Source organism: Babylonia areolata, chromosome 25, assembly GCF_041734735.1.
Source record: "Babylonia areolata isolate BAREFJ2019XMU chromosome 25, ASM4173473v1, whole genome shotgun sequence".
Classification (NCBI taxonomy): domain Eukaryota; kingdom Metazoa; phylum Mollusca; class Gastropoda; order Neogastropoda; family Buccinidae; genus Babylonia; species Babylonia areolata.
Window position 1 is genome coordinate 22,716,775 of NC_134900.1, and position 26,723 is coordinate 22,743,497.

Here is a 26,723-nt window from a genome sequence, read left to right on the forward strand (position 1 = left end):
ATCTATTTCAGTTCTAGTTGTGTACTGTGTGCAAGGGATAATGTTTATACAATGTGCAATACTGTGCAAAATGTGGTAGCTGATGAGCTAATAATAGTACTGTCAGTTTGAGTTATTTGATGGCTGACTGAACACTAATTACTTATTTGCCAGTTACTGTGGCTAACTGCTTAATTGTCTGAGCTCTTAAATGGATAGGGTAGGAGTGAAGCCAGTATTATTAGGCTTCACCCCTGTGACCCTGTTGTTGCAGATTTCATCAACAGTTTGATTTCAGTTTTCAATTCTTCAAATATAAAACTACCCTTTTCCTTCGTTGTCTTCGTTGTTAACGCCTTCCCCCTCTCTCCTACCTCTGGGTCGCTGGGACCTACCACTGCCACTGCAAGAGAGCCTGTAACTATCAGCCCCTCTATCCCGTTCCAACTACTTGTGGCTGCAAGGGCCAATCAACTTTAGTTGCTAAGCTAAGTGTCATCACAGGGTGTGACTGGTGACTTTGGAGATAGTGGGGAGGGATGTGATGTACAATATAATACATTTACAATACAATACATTTACAATACAATACAATACATTTACAATACATCTTTTTTCATCCATTTGGAAACAGTAAGTGACAGACTGAATTCTTTTTTCTTTGGGGTGGTTTGAGTTATGTGACTGTGTGTGTGAGAGAGAGAACATAACCTTTTTGATTTATATATTTGATTTTGTGGTTGAGTGTAATTTGGCTTTTGGGTGTTTCAAACTGATGAAATAATCATTCTTTTGTCAACTTCTCTTTTTTGGAAGAGTCAGTGCATATAGAGTGTAGACTAACTTTGTCTCCGGATGTCGACAAAAAATAATCATAAAAAGTCATAAAAGCACTATCAACTATCATTAATGCTGTAATGAAAGCACAATTTACGAGACCCACAATGATTATATTCTTATCCAGTATGCAACGACTCTTGACACTCCAACACACATACACAAAAACCCAAAGCAAGCAAGCAAGATAAAAAGGAAACACAGTTAAGATTTGTATACATGTGTAAAAGAAGGACAATTACCTTTTATAATAACAAGGATTTGTAACACAATGCAAACATATATATATCTATATGCCACAAACTTCAATAATATCAATGAGACAAAAGCAAAAAAACAACCCAAAACAAACAAACAAAAAGACCACAGAAGATTTACACACACATACTCACCCATTCACTCACCAAGCCTCTTTCACAAACATGCATGTAAACACACGCAAACAAATAGCTGCACACACACACACACACACACATGTATGCACACCCAAATATTGTCTGATGTCATTTTGAGTGGAAAAGTGTAAAATTAAAGACTACTACAACTACTTATACACACAAGCACACGTACACAATTATATACCATACACACGATCACACACACACACAATATGGTCCAACATCATGTAGAGTGGAATAAAATAATATCAAAGATCTACTTCTACAACTACTACTATTAAACACACATTTACACCAACCATACCCCTACCTTTGCAAAGGGGCTCAGAAAAACCCTCCACACAGCCAGAAGGGCAGGTTCCGTTCTCTGGCACACAGACGGCTGACCCGTTACACTGTCCACAGCTGTGTGTGCAGTCCTGTCCCCATGTTCTGTTTGTACATTCTGGGGGACAGAGGAGACAGGCATGACATACTGTGTCTTGCTGGAACTCTGCTGGCCTGGATTACAGGATGGATTCACTGAACAGTAGTGTTGGATTAGGTCCCTTGATACAGGACCTGATGCACTGCATCTTTCTGGACCTCTGATGGTCTGTATTACAAGGTGGATTCACTGAACAGTAGTTGGGTTAGAACCCTTAACCTTTTCATTGCCAGGAAAATAAGATTTTAGTGAAATCTATTTACCAGGGTTTTTTCCACAAAAAACGGGTATAAATTTTCAAAAATTCTGTGCTCTTTGTTATTGGAGAAAGACCCATAAAAGTATACATTTTCTGAAAGGTAAATGAATAAAGAATGCAAAACACATGCTGTTTTCCCATTTTATATATTTTTAGTGACATGCTGTTGTTTTGAAATCAGTGTTTTGTTTTTTGTCACATTTTCAACTTGTTCATTACACACATTAGTCAGGTAATGTGCACTAAAATATCATATTTTCTGGACAAATGGATAATACCTGCACACACAAATTATACAAGAACAACTACAATAAAAAATAAAAATAAAAAAAGAGAGAGACATACACAATGCATTGTGACCTCTCCAAGTGATAATATGGCTGTGGGGCCACGCCCCCTCAGTCTCCACCCCACTCCTCTTCACCCCTCTCACACACGGTCACTTCATCCAGTTCTCATCAGACTGTGTTGGCTGAGAGCCAAGAATATCGCTCACACTATGTCCTGCTAATAATTTGGTCACGTTATGTCGTCTGCTAAATCTGTGCAGCCAGCATCACTCACTGATAGTCGTATCTTGGCTAGTCTCTTGATTGCTCCCTTTCAAATCATCCTATAAATGTTCATTACTATCTTCTCCTTCGAATTTACGCTTCAATTCTTTCTAAGCAACAGCTAAAGAAAGCAATCTTAGTTGATTTAGTTCACCACGATTGCATGTCTTGAGCATGGTGTCAGTCCGACATTTTGTTGAGTGAGGGAGGAGAGGAGCCAGGCAAACACTGGGACAGTAACCCAACCAAAACGTTCAAATAAAGGACTGCCTCATGACGTAGATGGTGTTTCTAGCTATAACTGGAATCTAGAAAGATTCCTCAGGCTAAAGCTACCACTATTTTTGTCAACGAACTGAATGCAAACCAGGGAAAAGTCAGAATGTTTCGATAATCTCGTCATTGTGGAAGCGAAGCCTACATGACGAGTTATCTCATCATATAGGCAGCCTAGGGGTTAATACAAGAATTGTTGGATTAGGTCCCTTGATACAGGAGGTGATGCACTGCATCTTTCTGGACCTCTGCTGGTCTGTATTACAAGATGGATTCACTGAACAGTAGTGTTGGGTTAGGCCCCTTGATTCAGGAAACAGGCAAGAGACACAACATGAACCATCAGAGACCAACAAAACTGAGAGTGTTTCAGTGTGTTTTGATTGAAACAGTATCCTGAACTGCACAGGACAACAGGAAAGTCTTGCATCAAGTTCTGTCGCACTCTGTCTTTCAAGCAGGGAATATCACAGGTAGCTCTCTAGTTTGTGTTATCATCAATATTGGTTGGTACAAGACAGATTTGTTTTAATCAAAGCAGCATCTTCTGTCTTTTATTGATACGCTCTTGTTCTTGTACCTCTGCCTCACTTTTTTGAGGTGGGGGCAGGGTTCAACTTTTTTCTTATCCAAAAAAAAACAAACAACAAAAACGATGAAGAAGATGACGACAAACAAAACAGGCAATATACTAAACCAAACAATAAACTGTGAATATATATTCATTCTGACTGCTGTCTCTTTCTGTGTTTCTGTCTCTGAATATTTTTCACTCATTAAGTCATGCATGCACACACCCACATAAACACACACACACACACACTGGAACTAAAACGATGACCTTACTTTCTTGACACATGGGGGGCATCCACCCAGGCCTGCAGACACAGTGACCGTCCAACCCCTGACACTCTGACCTTTGACACCCTGATCCACACTTCTTACACCTCTTCCAGCCTCCACTGTCTTTGGTGTAATGTCCACTGATGCAATCTGAAAACAACCAGTAAAAAAAAAATCATTTTTAATGAACCTTTACGGTCCACCCACATTGTGAGTCTATGCAATAACCCTGCATTTCAGCTGTCTGTTATGATTTATTATTTGGATCTTTATAATTGTGTATGTACTGATAGCCCCCCACCACACTCCCTCCCACCTCTGGACTTGTTCCTCTTAGTTTACTTACAACACACCACAATAATGCTACAACACACCACAACAGTGCTACAAAACACCACAACAATGCTACAACACACCACTACAACACACCACTACAACACACCACAATAATGCTACAACACACCACTACAACACACCACAACAATGCTACAACACACCACAACAATGCTACAACACACCACAACAATGCTACAACACACCACAACAATGCTACAACACACCACAAGAATGCTACAACACACCACTACAACACACCACAACAGTGCTACAATACACCACAACAATGCTACAACACATCACTACAATGTGACAACACGCCACAACAATGCTACAACACACCACTACAAGTACAACACAATACTATAACACACCTCTTCAAAACAAAACCTTAAAACATGCAACAAAAATTTTATTTATGTGTAAAAGGACAGCTGTAACTTACCAACAAGGAATTTGTAAAACACAAATACATATTCCACAAACATAATATCAATGAGAAGACAAAAGTAACAGTTACAATATTAGGGAGGGTGTTCAGGCCCACTTTCATCGGATTTTCCTCAGGGTTCCCTGTCTATTTTTAGAGAGAACTGCATGCGCATGTGTCTCCATTTCCTTTTTTTTCAGGTCACCAAAAGGCTAACATTTCAAAGTGGAAACTGCTGTTCTGAGGGAAGGATTTTGAACATTTTAGGTGACTATGTTTGCAAGTTTACAAGAATATTTGGTTTTATAATTACACCCATTATTTGCTGTAGTCTTCTATGTTTACTTTGAGTGTGTTTCTTGTCATACATCTGCCATTACATATTCGAACTGATCCATTTATAACTTCTGCCAAAAAGTTGTCCAAACAAAAGCAGTGCGCACCCAGTGAAGTCGGTTACCGTGGTGGGCTGCGAATGTCGTCATATGACCTACTTCTTGCTCTGTGAGCGACGAAAAGTCTACAAAGAAAGCGGGCTGCACAACCTCCCTATTATTCACATATTCATTCTTGCTTTAATGGATAGTTCTTGCATTAATCAAAGCTGGCTTTGCCTGTGCCTCTCTTTTTCTCTTCTTTTGGACCTCTGAGCCAATAGATTGGCATAATAATCATGTATAAGAATAATAATAACAATAATTTATTTTCATATAGCATCCAGTACTTATATCAATCAAACACATTAAACTAGAAACAGATCAAAGAATTTCAAAAATGTCATAAATGTACAATGATTAATACTATAAAAGCACAATTTGCAAGACCCATTCGGTAATATATTTTTACCCAAGAAACAATTCAGACACCCCAAAACACTTACACAAAAACCTATGTATGCAAGTAAGATAAAAACAAGCACATTTCAATTTGCATACGTGCATAAAAAAACACTAATAATTTACAAACACAGGTTTTGTAAAATGATGCACACATACACAGATTACACATATCTTAATGATATCAATAATAACACATAAAAAAACCAACAAATTGAAGATTTCCGCATACATACCATTTACTAACCCAGTCTCTCTCTCTCACACACACACACACACACACATGGGCATACAGACACACACATATACATGCACACATCACACACACAAAATATCGTCTAAAGAAATTTTGAGTAGAAAAGTGTAAAATTAAAGACAATGACTACTATTACACACACACACACCTACCTTTGCACTGTGGCTCAGAAAAACCCTCCTCACAGCCAGAAGAGCAGGTTCCGTTCTCTGGCACACAGGGATGTGACCGTTTACACTGTCCACAGCTGTGTGTGCAGTTCTGTCCCCATGTTCTGTCTGTACATCCTGGGGGACAGAGGAGACAGGCATGACATACTGTGTCTTGCTGGACCTCTGCTGGCCTGGATTACAGGATGGATTCACTGGACAGTAGTGTTGAGTTAGATCCCTTGATGTAGAAATTGTTGGATTAGGTCCCTTGATACAGGGCATGATATATTTTATCTTATCTTGCTAGACCTCTGATAACCTGTATTACAAGATGGATTCACTAACAGTAGTGTTGGGTTAGGTCCCTTGATTCAGGAAACAGGCAAGACGCACAACATGAACCATCAGAGACCAACAAAACTGATAGTGTTTCAGTGTGTTTTGATTGAAACAGTATCCTGTTTGATAACATCACAATACAAATACACTGAACTGCACAGGACAACAGGAAAGTCATGCATCAAGTCCTGTTGCTGACTGTTTTATAAGCACAGAATGTCACAGGTAGTTCTCTAGTTTATGTGTTATGACTGATGTTGGTTGGTACAAGACAGGTTTGTTTTCATCAAAGCAGCATCTTCTGTCTTTTTATTGATACTTTCTTGTTCGTGCACCTCTGCCTCACTTTTCTGAGGTGGGGGCAGGGTTCAGCTTTTCTTTTCTTATCCAACAAAAACAAACAAACAAACAAAAAACCAACAAGTGGACGACAAACAAAACAGGCAACATACTAACACAAACAATTAACTGTGAATCCATCTGTTTTTTCTGACTGCTGTCTCTTTCTGTCTGTCTGTCTCTTTGTCCCTTTTTTTTCACTCATTAAGTCTTGCACACACATACACACACACACACACACACACACACATACACACACACACACATACACACACACACACGCACACACATACACATACACACACACATACACACACACACACACACACACACATACACACACACACACATACACACACACACACACACACACACACACATACACACACACACACACACACACACACACATACACACACACACACATACACACACACACACACACACACATACACACACACACGCACACACACACATACACACACACACACACACACACACACATACACACACGCACACACGTACACACACACACACACACACACTGGAACAAAAACGATGGTCTTACTTTCTTGACACATGGGGGGCATCCACCCAGGCCTGCAGACACAGTGACCGTCCGACCCCTGACACTCTGACCCTTGACACCCTGCTCCACACTTCTTACACCTCTTCCGGCCTCCACTGTCTTTGGTGTAATGTCCACTCATGCAATCTGAAAACAATCAGTCAAAAAAATCATTTTTAATGAACGTTTACGGTCCACCCACATTGTGAGTCTGTGCAATAACCCTGCATTTCAGCTGTCTGTGTTATGATTTATGATTTGGATCTTTATAATTGTCTATGTACTGATCGCCCCCCACCCCACTCCCTCCCACCTCTGGACTTGTTCTTCTTAGAGGAGGTTTTTGTGCAAGTGTTTTGGGGAGTCTGAATTGTTTCTTGTGTAAAAATATATTACTGAATGGGTCTTGCAAATTGTGCTTTTATAGTATTAATCATTGTACATTTATGACATTTTTGAAATTCTGTGATCTGTTCATAGTTTAATGTGTTTGATTGATTGATATCAGTACTGGATGCTATATGAAAATAAATTATTGTTATTATTATTCTTATTATTCTTCGTGAACTTTCCATTGCCCGCAGAGCAAAAAGTAGGTCATATGATGACATTCACAGCCCACCACGGTAACCGGCTTCTCTGGGTGCGCACTGCTTTTGTTGGGACAACTTTTTGGCAGAGGTTATAAATGGATCAGTTCGAATACGTAATGGCAGATGATTGACAAGAAACACACTCAGAGTAAACATAGAAGACTACAGCAAATAATGGGTGTGTTGTAGGATTGTGTTGTACATTGTTGTGGTGTGTTATAGCATTGTTGTGGTGTGTTGTAGCATTATTATTGTGTGTTGTACTGGTGTGTTGTAGAATTATTGATGTGTGTTGTAGTGGTGTCTTGTAGCTTTAGTGCTGTGTGTTGTAGTGGTGTGTTGTAGTGGTGTCTTGTAGCATTGTTGTGGTCTGTTGTAGCATTATTGTGGTGTGTTGTAAGTAAACTAACCACAACAATGCTACAACACACCACAACAATGCTACAACACACCACAACAATGCTACAACACACCACAACAATGCTACAACACACCACAACAATGCAACAACACACCACAACAATGCAACAACACACCACAACAATGCTACAACGCACCACAACACCACAACAATGCGACAACGCACCACAACAATGCTACAACGCACCACAACACCACAACAATGCGACAACGCACCACAACACCACAACAATGCAACAACACACCACAACAATGCTACAACACACCACAACAATGCTACAACACACCACAACAATGCTACAACACACCACAACAACACACCACAACAATGCTACAACACACCACAACAATGCAACAACACACCACAACAATGCAACAACACACCACAACAATGCAACAACACACCACAACAATGCAACAACACACCACAACAATGCAACAACACACCACAACACCACAACAATGCAACAACACACCACAACAATGCAACAACACACCACAACAATGCTACAACACACCACAACAATGCTACAACACACCACAACAATGCTACAACACACCACAACACCACAACAATGCTACAACACACCACAACAATGCTACAACACACCACAACAATGCTACAACACACCACAACAATGCTACAACACACCACAACAATGCTACAACACACCACAACACCACAACAATGCTACAACACACCACAACAATGCGACAACACACCATTACAACACACCACAACAATGCGACAACACACCACAACAATGCGACAACACACCACTACAACACACCACAACAATGCGACAACACACCATTACAACACACCACAACAATGCAACAACACACCACAACAATGCTACAACACACCATTACAACACACCACAACAATGCTACAACACACCACAACAATGCGACAACACACCATTACAACACACCACAACAATGCAACAACACACCACAACAATGCTACAACACACCATTACAACACACCACAACAATGCTACAACACACCACAACAATGCGACAACACACCATTACAACACACCACAACAATGCGACAACACACCACAACAATGCGACAACACACCATTACAACACACCACAACAATGCAACAACACACCACAACAATGCTACAACACACCATTACAACACACCACAACAATGCAACAACACACCACAACAATGCTACAACACACCATTACAACACACCACAACAATGCTACAACACACCACAACAATGCGACAACACACCATTACAACACACCACAACAATGCAACAACACACCACAACAATGCTACAACACACCACTACAACACACCACAACAATGCTACAACACACCACAACAATGCTACAACACACCACAACAATGCTACAACACACCACTACAACACACCACAACAATGCTACAACACACCACAACAATGCTACAACACACCACAACAATGCTACAACACACCACTACAACACACAACAATGCTACAACATATCACTACAACACACCACAACAATGCTACAACCCACCACTACAACACACCACAACAATGCTACAACACACTACTACAAGTACAACACAATACTATAACACACCTCTTCAAAACAAAACCTTAAAACATGCAACAAAAATTGTATTTATGTGTAAAAGGACAGCTGTAATTTACAAACAAGGAATATGTAAAACAAATACATATTCCACAAACATAACATCAATGAGAAGACAAAAGTAACAGTTACAATATTAGGGAGGGTGTTCAGGCCCACTTTCATCGGATTTTCCTCAGGGTTCCCTGTCTATTTTTAGAGAGAACTGCATGCGCATGTGCGTCTCCATTTCCTTTTTTTCCAGGTCACCAAAAGGCTAACATTTCAAAGTGGAAATTGCTGTTCTGAGGGAAGGATTTTGAACATTTTAGGTGACTATGTTTGCAAGTTTACAAGAATATTTGGTTTTATAATTACACCCATTATTTGCTGTAGTCTTCTATGTTTACTTTGAGTGTGTTTCTTGTCAATCATCTGCCATTATGTATTCGAACTGATCCATTTACAACCTCTGCCAAAACGTTGTCCCAACAAAAGCAGTGCGCACCCAGAGAAGCCGGTTACCATGGTGGGCTGCGAATGTCGTCATATGACCTACTTCTTGCTCTGTGAGCGACGAAAAGTCTACGAAGAAAGCGGGCTGCACAACCTCCCTATTATTCACATATTCATTCTTGCTTTAATGGATAGTTCTTGCATTAATCAAAGCTGACTTTGCCTGTGCCTCTCTTCTTCTCTTCTTTTGGACCTCTGAGCCAATAGACTGGCATAATAATCATATATAAGAATAATAATAACAATAATTTATTTTCATATAGCATCCAGTACTTATATCAATCAATCAAACACATTAAACTAGAAACAGATCAAAGAATTTCAAAAATGTCATAAATGTACAATGATTAATACTATAAAAGCACAATTTGCAAGACCAATTCGGTAATATATTTTTACCCAAGAAACAATTCAGACACCCCAAAACACTTACACAAAAACCTACGTATGCAAGTAAGATAAAAACAAGCACATTTCAATTTGCGTATGTGCATAAAATAACACTAATAATTTACAAACACAGGTTTTGTAAAATGATGCACACATACACATATTCCACAACTCTTAATGATATCAATAATAACACATAAAAAAACAACAACAAATTGAAGATTTTCACATGCATACCCATTTACTAACCCAGTCTCTCTCTCACACACACACACATATGGGCATACAGACACACACATATACATGCACACATCACGCACACAAAATATCGTCTGAAGAAATTTCAAGTAGAAAAGCGTAAAATTAAAGACAACGACACACACACACACACACACACACATACACACAACCACCCGTCTAAAAACACTCATAGTGAATAGACGTTAAACTGAAGATAAAACACACACACACACACACACACACACACACACACACCTACCTTTGCACTGTGGCTCAGAAAAACCCTCCTCACAGCCAGAAGAGCAGGTTCCGTTCTCTGGCGCACAATGCCACGGCCTTTTACACTGTCCACAGCTCTGTGTGCAGTTCTGTCCCCAAGTTCCTTTCTGTCTCCAAGTTCCTTTTCTACATTCTGGGGGACAGAGGAGACAGGCGTGACATACTGTGTCTTGCTGGAACTCTGCTGGCCTGGATTACAGGATGGATTCACTGGACAGTAGTGTTGGGTTAGGTCCCTTGATGCAGAAATTGGTGGATTAGGTCCCTTGATACAGGGCGTGATATACTTTATCTAATCTTGCTAGACCTCTGATAACCTGTATTACAAGATGGATTTATTGAACAGTAAATAAATGTGCTAATATCTTTATTTTCATTATCATTATCACAAACCAACCAAAAACTGGACTGCGAACAAAACAGAACACTCACTTCACCCTGTGTTCTCCTTATTTGTTTTGTTTCAACAATATACTTTTATTCATTCTGACTGCTGTCTGTGTCTGTCTCCCTAGTCCTGATCTCAATAGCTTTCCTTTTCTCTCGTTAATGCATGCACGCAAACAGGTACGCACGTGCACACACACACACACGCACACACACGCGTGTGCATGCATGCATGCAAACACATGTGCGTGCACACACACACATACACACACGCTCACATAAGTCTCTATTCCTCAACTATACTTCTTATGGGGGGGTTAGATTATTTGTTTTGTTGTTTGTTGTTGTTGTTGTTGTTGTTCTTCCCTGATCCAACTGAAAGCAGAAAGACAGGAAAACTGAAGACAACAGTCATTACCTTACCTTTCTTACCTTACCGTACCTTACCTCTCCTTACTTACCTTACCTTTCCTACCTTACATTTCTTACCTTACCTTTCCTACCTTACCTTCCATTACTCATCTTACATTACCTTACTTACATTCCCTTACTTATCTTACCTTACCTTACTTACCTTTCCTTACTTATCTTATTTACCTTTCCTCACTTACCTTACCTTACTTATCTTACCTTACCTTACTTACCTTACCTTACTTATCTTACCTTTTCTATCTTACCTTACCTTTCCTTACTTATCTTACCTTTTCATACCTTACCTTTCCTAACTTTACCCTACCTTACTACCTTGTGTGACACAAACCTAGGGCAGGCTCTCAAAGCTCTGATCAGTGTGACGGGTTTATGTGTACGTCAGCTATCTGCTTTATTGTCCATGCTTTTTTAATACTTTTTTTTTCAAAGCAGATGTGGGATAACATTTTTGAATCAGTCCACACACTATGACAGCTCCTTGAAACCTTCAGTGAAAGGAAAGAAAATCCATTCACAACTACACAGACATGTGTGTAAACATACACACTTACACAGACACGTTAACATCATACTCACGTAACCGTACACAAACATGAATTCACTGGCACATTCATGACTTATATGTAGAAATGCATACATAAACAGACACTGATATGCATGCATAAACACACACATAAACACACACACACACACACACGCTGGGACTAAAACAATGACCTTACTTTCTTGACACATGGGGGGGGTCCACCCAGGCCTGCAGACACAGTGACCGTCCGACCCCTGACACTCTGACCCTTGACATCCTTCTCCACACTTCACACACCTCTCCTGTCTTCCACTATTGTATTTGTAATATCCAACATCGCATTCTGAAAAAAAGAAGAAGTTAAAAACAAAATAATGAACCTTTTTGGCTCACTTGTATGTTATACATAATGTGAGTCTGTGTAATAACCCTGCATTTCAGTCGTCTGTGAGTCTGTGTAATAACCCTGCATTTCACTTGTCTGTGAGTTTGTGTAATAACATTGCATTTCAGTCGTCTGTGAGTCTGTATAATAACCCTGCATTATAGATGTCTGTTCATGATTTGAATCACTATATATGTGTATGTACTGGTAACCCCCCAACCCCATCTCCCCCATCCAGCCTCCCATCCAGTGTCTGTGTTTGGTTTCGTTGTTGTTGTCACAGTTGTGCAGCAGGCATCACACGCTTTGCCTCTTGGGGTTTTTTTTTGTTTGTTTGTTTGTTTTTTTGTTTTAATTTTTATACATCAAATTATACATCAAAAATGCAATTAAGAAATAAGACAAAAATGAGCACAGCAATGTTACTTTTCAACATTCACTAAATATCATATAATATGAATGCTTTAACCCCCCGAAAACAGAGTACAGCTGCCTACATGGCAGGGCCCGGTAAAAACGGTCAGACATGTAAAATCCCACTCGTGTACATGTATACCAGTGAGTGTGGGAGTTGCAGCCCACGATTGAAGGAGAAAAAGAAGAAAGCTTTATAGTCATTATATGATTATACATACATAACTTTGCTTTTCTTTTTAATTCCACGCTGCTTACATAGTGATTACTATAACCAATAATTAACCAGTAACATACCAGTTGTTGACAAATAGCAAAAAAAATTATAAATAAAAAATAACAATTAACCCCTTGACTGCTGCTAAGCATGCCCGTCCATGAAAGACTGTCGCCTGAAACAGACTACGCTTACAGGCCAGGGTGTTCATCACCATTGTTCATTTGCACTGCTTCCTCTTGAGATCAATTTTGCTTAACACACTCAGCAGTTCATCAAAAGTAGTTAACTGCAATTAGAATTCCCGCCTGTCAGTCTCTTTTCACACTGCCCAGCAGTCATGGGGTTAAACTGCCGGTCACAGGGACCAGTTTTGTTCTGCTGAAACCGATAACAGACGAGGGGATGAGGATTGAGGGAGTAGAGAGTTGCAACGACAGGCGTGTGTCATGTGCTCAGCGTGTCGTGTGCTCAGCGTGTGTCATGTGCTCAGCGAGTGTCGTGTGCTCAGCGTGTCGTGTGCTCAGCGTGTGTCATGTGCTCAGCCAGTGTCATGTGCTCAGCGAATGTCGTGTGCTCAGCGAGTGTCGTGTGCTCAGCGTGTGTCATGTGCTCAGCGAGTGTCATATGCTCAGCAAGTGTCGTGTGCTCAGCGTGTGCCATGTGCTCAGCGAGTGTCGTGTGCTCAGCGTGTGTCATGTGCTGAGTGAGTGTGCTGTGTGTATATTGGTGTGTATGGGGAAGAAAGGGTACGGAGGTATGTTCCGGAATGTCTTTGTGCTTGTATTGTGTGTTGATGTTGTATTGTGTGCTGTTGTATTGTGTGTTTTGATATGCTGTTGTACTGTGTGTTTTGATGTGCTGTTGTATTGTCTGCTGTTGTATTGTGTGTTTTCATGTGATGGTGTATTGTGTGTTTTGATGTGCTGTTGTACTGTGTGTTTTGATGTGCTGGTGTATTTTGTGTTTTGATGTGCTGTTGTATTGTGTGTTTTGATGTGCTGTTGTATTGTGTGTTTTGATGTGCTGGTGTATTGTCTGCTGTTGTATTGTGTGTTTTGATGTGCTGGTGTATTTTGTGTTTTGATGTGCTGGTGTATTTTGTGTTTTGATGTGCTGGTGTATTTTGTGTTTTGATGTGCTGTTGTACTGTGTGTTTTGATGTGCTGTTGTATTGTCTGCTGTTGTATTGTGTGTTTTCATGTGATGGTGTATTGTGTGTTTTGATGTGCTGTTGTATTGTGTGTTTTGATGTGATGTTGTATTGTGTGTTTTCATGTGCTGTTGTATTGTGTGTTTTGATGTGCTGTTGTATTGTGTGTTTTCATGTGATGTTGTATTGTGTGTTTTGATGTGCTGTTGTATTGTCTGCTGTTGTATTGTGTGTTTTGATGTGCTGTTGTATTGTGTGTTTTCATGTGATGTTGTATTGTGTGTTTTGATGTGCTGTTGTATTGTGTGTTTTGATGTGCTGTTGTATTGTGTGTTTTGATGTGCTGGTGTATTTTGTGTTTTGATGTGCTGGTGTATTTTGTGTTTTGTTGTATTGTGTGTTTTGATGTGCTGGTGTATTGTCTGCTGTTGTATTATGTGTTTTCATGTGCTGTTGTATTGTGTGTTTTCATGTGCTGTTGTATTGTGTGTTTTCATGTGCTGGTGTATTGTGTGTTTTCATGTGCTGGTGTATTTTGTGTTTTCATGTGCTGTTGTATTGTGTGTTTTGATGTGCTCTTGTATTTTGTGTTTTGATGTGCTGTTTTATTGTGTGTTTTGATGTGCTGGTGTGTTTTGTGTTTTGATGTGATGTTGTATTGTGTGTTTTCATGTGCTGTTGTATTGTGTGTTTTGATGTGCTGTTGTATTGTGTGTTTAGATGTGCTGTTGTATTGGATGTTTTGATAAGCTGTTGTATTGTGTGTTTTCATGTGCTGTTGTATTCTGTGTTTTCATGTGCTGTTTGTATTCTGTGTTTTGATGTGCTGTTGTATTGTGTGTTTTCATGTGCTGTTGTATTGTGTGTTTTGATGTGCTGTTGTATTGTGTGTTTAGATGTGCTGTTGTATTGTCTGCTGTTGTATTGTTTGTTTAGATGTGCTGGTGTATTGTCTGCTGTTGTATTGTGTGTTTTCATGTGATGTTGTATTGTGTGTTTTCATGTGCTGTTGTATGTTTTCATGTGCTGTTGTATTATGTGTTTTCATGTGCTGTTGTATTATGTGTTTTCATGTGCTGTTGTATTATGTGTGTTTTGGTGTATTTTGTGTTTTCATGTGATGTTGTATTGTGTGTTTTCATGTGCTGTTGTATTATGTGTTTTCATGTGCTGTTGTATTATGTGTTTTCATGTGCTGTTGTATTGTGTGTTTTCATGTGATGTTGTATTGTTTTCATGTGCTGTTGTATTATGTGTTTTCATGTGCTGTTGTATTGTGTGTTTTCATGTGATGTTGTATTGTGTGCTGGTGTATTTTGTGTTTTCATGTGCTGTTGTATTTTGTGCTTTCAAGTGCCTGCAAGGAAGTTTTTTCTTATTCAATAAGGACATACATAATCAAGTCTGACTCTTGACTTAAGTCTAAAAGCATGCTGCACACAGGACTTCAGTTTTTCTCTCATGTGACTGACACACACCCAGACCAACACTCAATGTTCTACCCCCCCGACCCCCCACCCTCCACCCCCACCAGCCTCCCCTCCCATCCCCAAATTCACACACACATTTTGTCTGCAGATGAAGAATATAACCATTCACATTTGTCAGGTCAGTGACAGTCTGAACAAGACCTGAGCGTTATCTTAACTAACCAACCAGTCCAGTATGATATGACACAACATCATGCAATACCAGGTGGGATGATACAATGCAGTGCATTACATTACTACATATTACAGTGAAGTGCTCATCACTGCTGTAGCAACAAACACACAGAACAGTACAACTCCTGATACAACAGAACATAACACTACATGTCTACAAAACATCACAGCACAATACTACAACACACAACAGAACATAACACTACATGTCTATAACACATCACAGCACAATACTAAAACACACCACAACAGAACATAACACTACATGTCTACAACACATCACAGCACAATACTACAACACACAACAGAACATAACACTACATGTCTATAACACATCACAGCACAATACTACAACACACAACAGAACATAACACTACATGTCTACAACACATCACAGCACAATACTACAACACACAACAGAACATAACACTACATGTCTACAACACATCATACCACAATACTACAACACACAACAGAACATAACACTACATGTCTATAGCACATCACAGCACAATACTACAACACACAACAGAACATAACACTACATGTCTATAACACATCACACCACAATACTACAACACACAACAGAACATAACACTACATGTCTATAGCACATCACAGCACAATACTACAACACACAACAGAACATAACACTACATGTCTATAGCACATCACAGCACAATACTACAACACACAACAGAACATAACACTACATGTCTATAACACATCACACCACAATACTACAACACACAACAGAACATAACACTACATGTCTATAACACATCACAGCACAATACTACAACACACCACAGCAGAACATAACACTACATATCTACAACATATCACAGCACAATACTACATACAACACAACACAACAGAACATAACACTCTATATCTACAACACATCCCAGCCCAATACTACATACAACACACCACAACAGAACATAATACTACATATCTACAACACATCACAGCCCAATACTACATACAACACACCACAACAGAACATAATACTACATATCTACAACACATCACAGCCCAATACTACATACAACACACCACAACAGAACATAGCACTACATGTCTACAACACACAACAACAAACAAAGCAACGCACTACTACAAAAGAACACTACAACACACAGCAGCAGAACACAACACTTCATCTCTACAACAAACCTAAACAACAACACAGCACCACAACATACAGCACTACAATAACACAGCACAGCACCACAACATACAACACCACAATAACACAGCACAGCACCACAACATACAACACCACAACAACACAACATCCAACACTACAATAACACAACACAGCACCACAACATACAACACCACAACAACACAACATCCAACACTACAATAACACAACACAGCACCACAACATACTGTAATGTTTGCGTGGTGTTGGCAGAACACAGCAATAAACAATAAATACCGAAAACACAGGAGGACGGTTGGCAGGTCTTTTACTTCATTTCGCTCTCGCTCTTCAAGTGACGTTTATCTAGCTATGATGTCATGATTATGATAGAAGAATATTGCGTCATAACAAAGGGAGATTGTCAACTATTTACTTTCGCTTCTTAACATTAAGCTACGATTCAGTCATGGACACAACATTCCTCTCTACCTTCAATTAATTTTTTTTTTTTTTAAGTAAATAGGATGAAATATTCTTAAGTCAGTTAATCTCTTTAGCTTAAACTTATAAATCACTCTTATGATTATAAGTAATTGATATGGTGCTTTTATAAATATTGTCTTTTAAAATTTTACGCCACAGCTCTGCAATCAATGTACTGTCATACTGATTAGCAAATGTCAAGTCACTTTGCTGGTGAATATCAGAGTTCTTGATATATCAGAATTCAGAAACATTTTTTTTTTTTTAATTCTAAAGTATCTATTTATCTTAATTAGGTAAATTCTTCCGGAATAATCAGTTCATAAGATTATATCACTATAACCGTCAGAATAAACTTTCAAAACAGATAAAGTAAAACTTTCCTTTGAAGTTCTGTGTGAGTATGCATGTGTTTGACTGTGAGTGAGTATTCATGACTTATGTGAAACGCAACACAAATAAAATAAAACCAAAACACTTTGGCCTGGAGCAGCAACATTCAAATCACATGGTCAGAGTCTTGGGTCACTGAAGCACAAAGTCCTTCAGTCGTTCAGGCAGTCGACGTTTGCGAGTTGGTCTGACCATTTGCTGGGCTGGAGTTGGAGGACCAGATATAGCAGAATGAAGACCAGGTGAGACGGTGTGGTGACTGGTCGTAGGTGTCGGAAGGCCAGTGACAGGTGTTCGTGGACCGTTCATGGGAGTGTTGTGACCAGGCATTGAAGTGTCATCACCACCAGGAGCTGAAGTGCGATGATCAGGTGTTGGGTGATCAGCAGGCTGTGAGGTTGTTCGCTTAGGAGTTGATGGATATTCCTGTGTTGGGGGCATCTCACATTCCTCTTCCTCCTCTTCGCTGTCTGTACTGTCTTTGTGGGAGTCTGGGAGAATGCGTTTGAAGAACGACGAGTTCCTGGTAACTTGCCGTGAACCACGCTGGGCTGTGAGCATGGTTCCCTTCTTCTTGATGATGGTGTATGGCTTTGGGTTGAAAGGAGGGGTAAGCTTGTTGATCTTGTGTTGTTTGATTAGCACGTGATCTCCAACTTGAAGGTCAGAAGGTGTGACGCGTCGCTTGGCGTCAGCGTATGATGCCATCTTCTGCTTGCTCTTTGCATCATGGAGAGCAATGTAGGGGTGTGTGGGGGAAGGGGTGTTGATGACGTCAACTACAGGAAAGCCAGTGTTCATTTTTCTGCAGTTCAGAGCCTCAAAAGGGGATATATTCGTGGAGGCATGAGGAGTCGCACGATACTGCATCAGGAAAACTTGTAACTGTGCTTTCCAGTTCACGTTCCCTGCAGTGGCAGCTTTTATGTTTTTGTTCAGAGTTCTCATAAAACGCTCTGCTTCACCATTTGCTTCAGGCCATAAAGGAGTGATTTTCTTGTGCTGGATTCCCCGTTCTTCAAGGAAAACACGGAATTCTGCACCATTAAACGGTGGGCCGTTGTCTGTCTTGATCACTTCAGGAAGTCCTTGGCGTGCAAAAATGGTTTCTAGTTTGGAAATCACAGTCTTGCAGGAGGTTGAGCCAATAACTTCCACTTCTGGATAGCGACTGTATTCATCAATGAGGACTAGGAGATAGTCACCTGAAGGGAATGGTCCGGCAAAATCCATTGCCAAACGGGACCATGGTTTGGAGGGTAGTGGGGTGGGAAGTATGGGTTCTCTGTTGGTGGTACCTGGATATGAAGACTGGCAAGGGATGCAAGCCTTCACTGTCTCTTCAACAAGTGCGTCGATGCCAGGAAACCAGACTTTTTCCCGAATAAGTTGTTTTGTCCTGACAATCCCTTGATGAGATTGATGAGCGATGCCAATGACTTTCTGCTGAAGTGACTGTGGGATTACCAGTCGATGGCCACGCAGCAAAAGTCCATCGTGTACAGAGAGTTCGTCTTTGAACAGGACAAATTGCTTTAAATCAGGAGAGTACCACTTCCCTGTTTGTACTGCTGAGATCACTTTCTGTAGGATTTCGTCTTGCTGGACTGCTTCCCTAACTTCTGTTTGAGTCATTGCCTTGGGAACACAATTTTGGGTGATGTATCTGATATATGACTCTGATGCGTTCTCTCTTCTGGGTTCAGACGTGGGATGTCTGCTGATGAAGTCTGCTGGATTTTGTTCGTTTCTGCCAGGACGGTATTGTAGATCCATCTCGTAGGGCAGGAGTCGAAGTCGTAGACGTTCAATTCGAGCAGTTGCAGGCTTCTGGTTCATCAGTATTCCAATGAGAGGCTTGTGATCTGTGTGCAGCACAAATGGAGATCCAAAGATGTACAGGTGAAAGTGTTCAACACCGAAGACTATCGCCAGCATTTCTCGTTCTGTTTGTGAATTCCTTTTTTCCGTATCTGTCAATGCACGACTGGCATAGCAGATTGGTCGGCCATTTTGGGTCATGATGGCTGCAAGGTCAACTGGACTGGCGTCTACCAAGATGTCCGTTTGCTTGTGGGGGCTGAAGTAAGCCATGACGTGTGCACTAGTCAGTGCACGCTTCAGTTCATCAAAAGCCTTTTGTTGAGGGGTATCCCATGACCAAGCAACATCCTTCTTTGTAAGCTGTCTAAGGGGCTCTGTGATGGTAGCATAGCCTGGGATAAACCGAGCGACATACTGTGTCATTCCAAGAAATGACCTCACATCAGCTGCGGACTGGGGGGGCTGGGCGTTTTCGATGGTCTGAATCTTCTCAGGGTCTGCTGATATACCGTTCTGGCCAAACACATGGCCAAAGAAAATGAGTTCGTTCACTGAAAAGACACACTTGTCTCGATTCAGCTTGGCTCCAACTTCATTCAGTCTGTTCAGGGTTCTCCAAAAACTTTCATCATGGTCAGCTTGCGTGACACCATGTATAATGATGTCATCACTCAGGTTTTTGGCCCCTGGAATGTCTTGCAAGATCTCAGCAATGGCGTTTTGAAAAATTTCAGCTGCTGCATTTACGCCAAATAAAAGTCTCTTGTAACGCCTCAAACTGACGTGAGTGGAGAACGTCGTGATGTATTTGCTGTCAGGGTGCAGCTGTAGTTGGTGATAAGCGCCTGATAGATCTAGTTTGCTGAAAACAGTGGATCCGTTCAAGTCAGCAATCAGTTCATCTATTGTCGGCATAGGATGCTTCTCTCTCTGAATAGCCTTATTTGCCTCCCTCATGTCGATGCACAGACGGACGCCACCATTTTTCTTGGGGACTACCACAGTTGGGGAAACCCATGGAGTTGGACCTGTCACTTTCTCGATGATATCGTCTTTTTCTAGGCGTGCAATCTCTCGTTCCACGTCTTTGCGTATGTGGAAGGGGATACGTCTGTGGCGTTGATGTACCGGCTGAACAGATTCATCAATGTGCAGCTTGACTTCCATACCTTTGATCCTCCCCGGTTCTCCGTCGAAGAGCGATGGGAAATCGTCAATGACGTTGGTTGGTATCTTGGAGGCCAGGGCAAATTGGATTATGTTGAGTGCTTGAGCTGTATCTGCACTGAGGAGGTTATCAGTGTTGCCTGTGTCAACCACATAGAACTTGGCAAGTGTCTGTTTGTCTTTGTAGGCAATGTTTGTCTGCATGTAGCCTTTGACTGGAAGGGGAATTTTCGAACCATAGGCATAGATTTTGGGACAAGGTCCATGTAATGTCTCTTTATTTGCGAGCCTCTTGAAGGTATCAACCGTGACAATGTTCACTGTTGCCCCGGTGTCGATGATGAAGCTGGTCAAAGTGTCACCCAGGTACACATTAACTGAAGGTGCCTTTGATGCTCGCTTGCCAATGCTAAATATTTCTTCACTGGAACTGTCACTGGGCACATCATTATGAAGTGTGTGTGTATACTGATTGTCAATGTGCCTAACCCTCTGTCTCTGGCCAGACTCACAAACACGGGCGAAATGATTCAGTTTCCCACAGCGACGACATTCTTTTCCCTTCGCAGGGCAGAGTGTATGCGTTGTTGATCCACCACAGTAACGGCACAGAGCAGCACCATCACTGTCAAGATGTGAAGCATGGCGACCTCTTCCATGTCTGGACCTGGAGCCGCGATCATGGGTTGTGCGACTGTGAGCAGTATGATCACGACTGGAGTTGTGACCTGTATCAGCTGAAGGTTGATGGCCAGGACCCTTGAAGCGTTGGCCACGTCCCGGACGACGATTGCCTCTAACTGAGTAAGCAACACCATGGGCCTCTTTGTCTGGGAGTGCACTGGCACTGGAGATGACGTTGGCACTGGCATTGACAGTTACTGAGTTTTCGATAGCAGAAGCTCTAACTTCAGCAAGTTCCAGACTGCGAGCTTCATTGAGTATTTGTTGTAGATTGAGGTCGTCCTTCAGAGCTTTGCGTCTCACCCGAGAAGATGTGCATCCTTGAATAATTTGGGATAAAATCTCATTGTCCATACTGTGGAACTCACAGTTCGCTGCTAGACTACGAAGTCTTGTGTGAAAAGAGTCAATTGTCTCACCTTGTCTCTGTGTGGCTTGTCTGAACTTAAAAGTTTCAAATGAAATGTTCTTTTTGTGTGTGAAATGAGTCTGAAGTGATTTTTTTAACGTTTCATATTCATTGGCCTGCCCTTGATCATTTACTGCACCCACACCTTTTTGTTCATCAGTCATTGTGTCGTAAATTTCATAAATGTCCTCACCGCCATAGTGGAGGAGCATTGCCTTCTTTCTGATATCTGTGTTGATGTCCATTGCAGTCAGAAGATTATCTAATCTATCTGCCCATTTTTGCCACCGGGTCCCTGCTGTGTTCTCCTCACCATGCACAACAAATTTTTCAAATGGGGGTAAACCTCCAGCCATAGTCACTGAGTCACCGAGTGTTTTAAAAAAAAATATTTTGGGTTCGCCCACTTCGTGACTGGACCGTTCAGCACTCCTATTTAACGATAGGGAGCTCACGATGCGAATTCAAGCTATCTCGTAGCTTCCTTGTCGCAATATGGGTTCAAAGCTATCTCGTAGCATCCTCGTCGCCAGATGTAATGTTTGCGTGGTGTTGGCAGAACACAGCAATAAACAATAAATACCGAAAACACAGGAGGACGGTTGGCAGGTCTTTTACTTCATTTCGCTCTCGCTCTTCAAGTGACGTTTATCTAGCTATGATGTCATGATAGAAGAATATTGCGTCATAACAAAGGGAGATTGTCAACTATTTACTTTCGCTTCTTAACATTAAGCTACGATTCAGTCATGGACACAACACATACAACACTACAATAACACAACACAACATTACAAAAACACACAACACAACCCTACAACACACAACAACAACACAACACCACAACATACAACACTACAATAACACAACACAGCACCACAACATACAACACTACAATAACACAACACAGCACCACAACATACAACACTACAATAACACAACACAACATTACAAAAACACACAACACTGCAACACACAACAACACAGCACTGCAACATACAACACTACAATAACACAACACAACACAACACTACAACACACAACACTACAATAACACAACACAACAACGCACCACAACACAGCAGAGAACACATGCAGACAGGGCTAGCTAGACAGGACTGCACAGCCAACAGACCAAAGGAATTCAGCCACACACCTTTGCACATGGGTTGCTTCCATCCTCTCTTGCATCCCTGAGAACAGTGACCAGTGGTTGTGTTACAGCTGTTTTTACCACCCTGACACTGTCCACAGTCTTCGCTGCAAGTGTCCCCATGTTTGCCAGCCACGCACCCTGGACAAACCATCAGAATAGATATATATATATATATATATATATATATATATATATATATATATATATATATATATATATGTGTTGCAGCTGGGGTAACCATGCCAACAGTGTCCACAGTCTTCGCTGCAAGTGTCCCCATGTTTGCCAGCCACGCATCCTGGACAAACCATCAGAATAGATATATATATATATGTTGCAGCTGGGGTAACCATGCCAACAGTGTCCACAGTCTTGCTGCAAGTGTCCCCATGTTTGCCAGGCACACACACTGGACAAACCACCAGACCAGATCTAATCAAAGCTGTGTTGTTGTTGTTGTTTTTTTTCTCTGTTCTTCTTGTTTTTGTTGGGTTTTCTTATGAATGTGGTATTGACTTTCAAATGATTAAAAAAAATATATATATCAACAGTTCAAAACATACACAGAAGTGTGAACATGCAGTGTAACATGAAAAGAAAAAAGATTAAATAAATAAATAAAAAGGGTACCGAAAGAAAAAAAAATGAAAAGAAAAGAAAAAATCACAGACATATTAAGAGAAGAGCATCAAATGAAACAAACAAACAAACAAACAAACAAAAAGCCATCAGACTAGTACAATTACACCAGAATGTACACACAGTTTCTGAAAAACAATATTCAAAGACTCACAAGAGATAAAAAAAAAAATCAGATCCATGTCTATACCAACAATAGCAATGTGTGTTAAACAACATCACAAATAAAGAAGAAGAAAAAAGAAAAACAAAGAGGAAGAGCATGAATCAGGATGGTTCAGAAGGCTCCAAAAGGGCAGTGTACAAGAAGCATTCTGTGTGGAATTGTGCTGGAGCTATTCACGTTTGCATTGTGTTCTTCAGAGATCACATCAAAAGGTGATGGGCACAGCTCTTGCACTGCAGGGACGAAAGGTGAAATTCCTCCTCCAACATCTTGCAGACACTGCACCCATGCCTCCTGAAGTGACAGTCCTGTGTTTCAACAGCCAGCCATCCTGCCACACATTGTGTTCTCAAGATCTTTGTGAATGTGAAAGTGGGAACTGTAGCAACTATGACAGAGAACTCGAGTAACTCTGACAGAGAACTCGAAACAGGGATACAAGGCATAGGCACCCAAAACAGAGAACTCCTCACTACGTCTCATGCCTTAAATAACGACTTGGTCACTGGGGGGACTGGTTCTGATAAACTGTGATCTGGGCTCCCTTTCAGGAGTGGAGTGGGGGCTGGTGGTAACGTGTCCACCTGGGAAGCAAGAGAACCTGAGGGAATGGGATCTAATCCCACACTCACCACAATCTTCTTCCCCTCCACTAGACCTTCAGTTGTGTCTGGACATTTGTCTTTCAAATAAGATGATAAACCATGGTCCTATGTGCAGCATGTACTGAACATTTGTTAAAGAGCCCACGGCAACAAAAGGGCTGACCCTAGCAAAATTTTGCAGCAAAACCCACTTTAATTTTAAAACACGTACACTTGCAGACAGAAAAAAAGGGGGAAAGGTGGTACTGGACTGTGGTGACATGCTCTCTGCTGTGGGGACAGCAACTGGAATTCCATGCAGAGAAATCTGTTGTGACAATACAATACAGTACAATACAACACTCACTACAAGAATACCCCATCCCACCAGGAACCCTACCATTGGAAATGAAAGAATACTGATCCACTAACCAAGGCTGACATTGCTAATGCTATCAAGAACTGAAGAATTACATAGCAGTGGGCCTTGATGGCTTACGACCAGAAGTAACTAAAGGCAGACACACAAACATCAGCTGACATGCTGCACCCACTGCTGGACAAAGTGTGGGAACAGGAACAAGCGCCTGAATAAAAAAAAATGTTTTAACTGATATCTCATAAAACTACAGAAGAAAGTTGATCTCTCGTTTTGCAACAACCTATTTACTTTCATCTGTCCCCAGCAAAGTCTTGGCCAGAATTATGTTTGAAAGGCTTAAGGCAGCCTTCAACTAAAGTCAAACAAAAACATCAAATAGTTCTATTAAATGAAAACACAAAATAAGCAATCCAAATAAAGTACTGAATAAATCAAACACTGACACTCGTACAAAAAAGGAATGATGTTTGGTAATGAATATCATATGTTACATCAAATGAAGATGGAAATTGAAAAATAGGTTTTCTTTTAGAAGAAGAAGAAGAAGAATTAATAATAATAATAACAACAACATTATTCTCAGTGAATTCATAATAACCATCATGATAATAATAATGGATATTTACATTTGAGTCAATCCAGAAAACTACTCTTGGTGCTTTATAGAACATATTCTACATCACATACTTCATCACAGTTAGTTGCATCCACACCCACCAAAAATGCACTTAGCAACAGTAGATTACTGGATACACACACACACACACACACACACACACACCATACACACAAATGAGAGAGACCAACATACAGAGGCAGACCAAGACAAAGAGACAAAATTATTTACTCAGCCAATTGAGGAAATTCAACCACACACCTTTGCACAAGGGTGTTTTCCATCCTGTCTTGCATCCCCCAGGACAGTGACCAGTGGTTGTGTTACAGCTGGTTTTACCACCCCGACACTGTCCACAGTCTTCTCTGCAAGTGTCCCCATGTTTGCCAGCCACGCACCCTGGACAAACCATCAGAACAGATACACACACACACACACACACACACATATATATATATATATATATATATATATATATATATACAGGAAAAACAAACAAACACAAAAAGCAGCAGTGCTTCTAAAACGTATAATGATACATGTGTTCCTGATGCTTTGAAAAATGTAAAGGCAGCACTGCATGTTCATTCAGCTGGTCCATGTAATATTCTAAAAATTCATTCTCACATTAACAGAGTGAAAATCCTGTAGTGAAATTTCTGTCTGTCGTTAAGACTGACATCTACAACAGAGTTGTTTCCCTTCACCACTACTTGACCCAGAACCACAGATGATTATGACAGCAAGGTATGCCTGCTTTTGGATGTATGTAGCAATGAAGATTTCATTAGAATGTCAGCATTAGAGTGAACCTGTGAAGGTAATCTGGGGAACCCATAGAATCAGGGGGAAAAAAAGCATGCACACACACATGCACACACTTGCATTACACATCTATCATGGCATTCATTCAAAATGAAACAACGTTAAAGGAAGAACATACACCAGATTAACAGCTATCAAGAGAACAAAAAATAATAACAAAAAATTGATTCCAGTGTCTTCTTCATTCTCATCACAATTATCTAACTCCAATCACAA

The 26,723-nt window shown here is 40.7% G+C and overlaps 1 protein-coding gene across 1 annotated transcript in view; it reads right to left on the reverse strand.

Moving 5' to 3' along the window:
* The window catches only part of LOC143299472 (uncharacterized), an 83,723-nt gene that overhangs the window by 46,200 nt on the left and 10,800 nt on the right, over positions 1–26,723 (reverse strand). Inside the window, exons 4-11 of the mRNA XM_076612695.1 lie at positions 25,944–26,081; positions 23,296–23,433; positions 12,390–12,536; positions 10,829–10,981; positions 6,830–6,976; positions 5,584–5,718; positions 3,577–3,723; positions 1,525–1,659 (exon numbers count right to left, since the gene is read on the reverse strand). Of these exons, the coding sequence (XP_076468810.1) occupies positions 1,525–1,659; positions 3,577–3,723; positions 5,584–5,718; positions 6,830–6,976; positions 10,829–10,981; positions 12,390–12,536; positions 23,296–23,433; positions 25,944–26,081 (1,140 nt within the window). The remainder of the gene's footprint in view (positions 1–1,524; positions 1,660–3,576; positions 3,724–5,583; positions 5,719–6,829; positions 6,977–10,828; positions 10,982–12,389; positions 12,537–23,295; positions 23,434–25,943; positions 26,082–26,723) is intronic.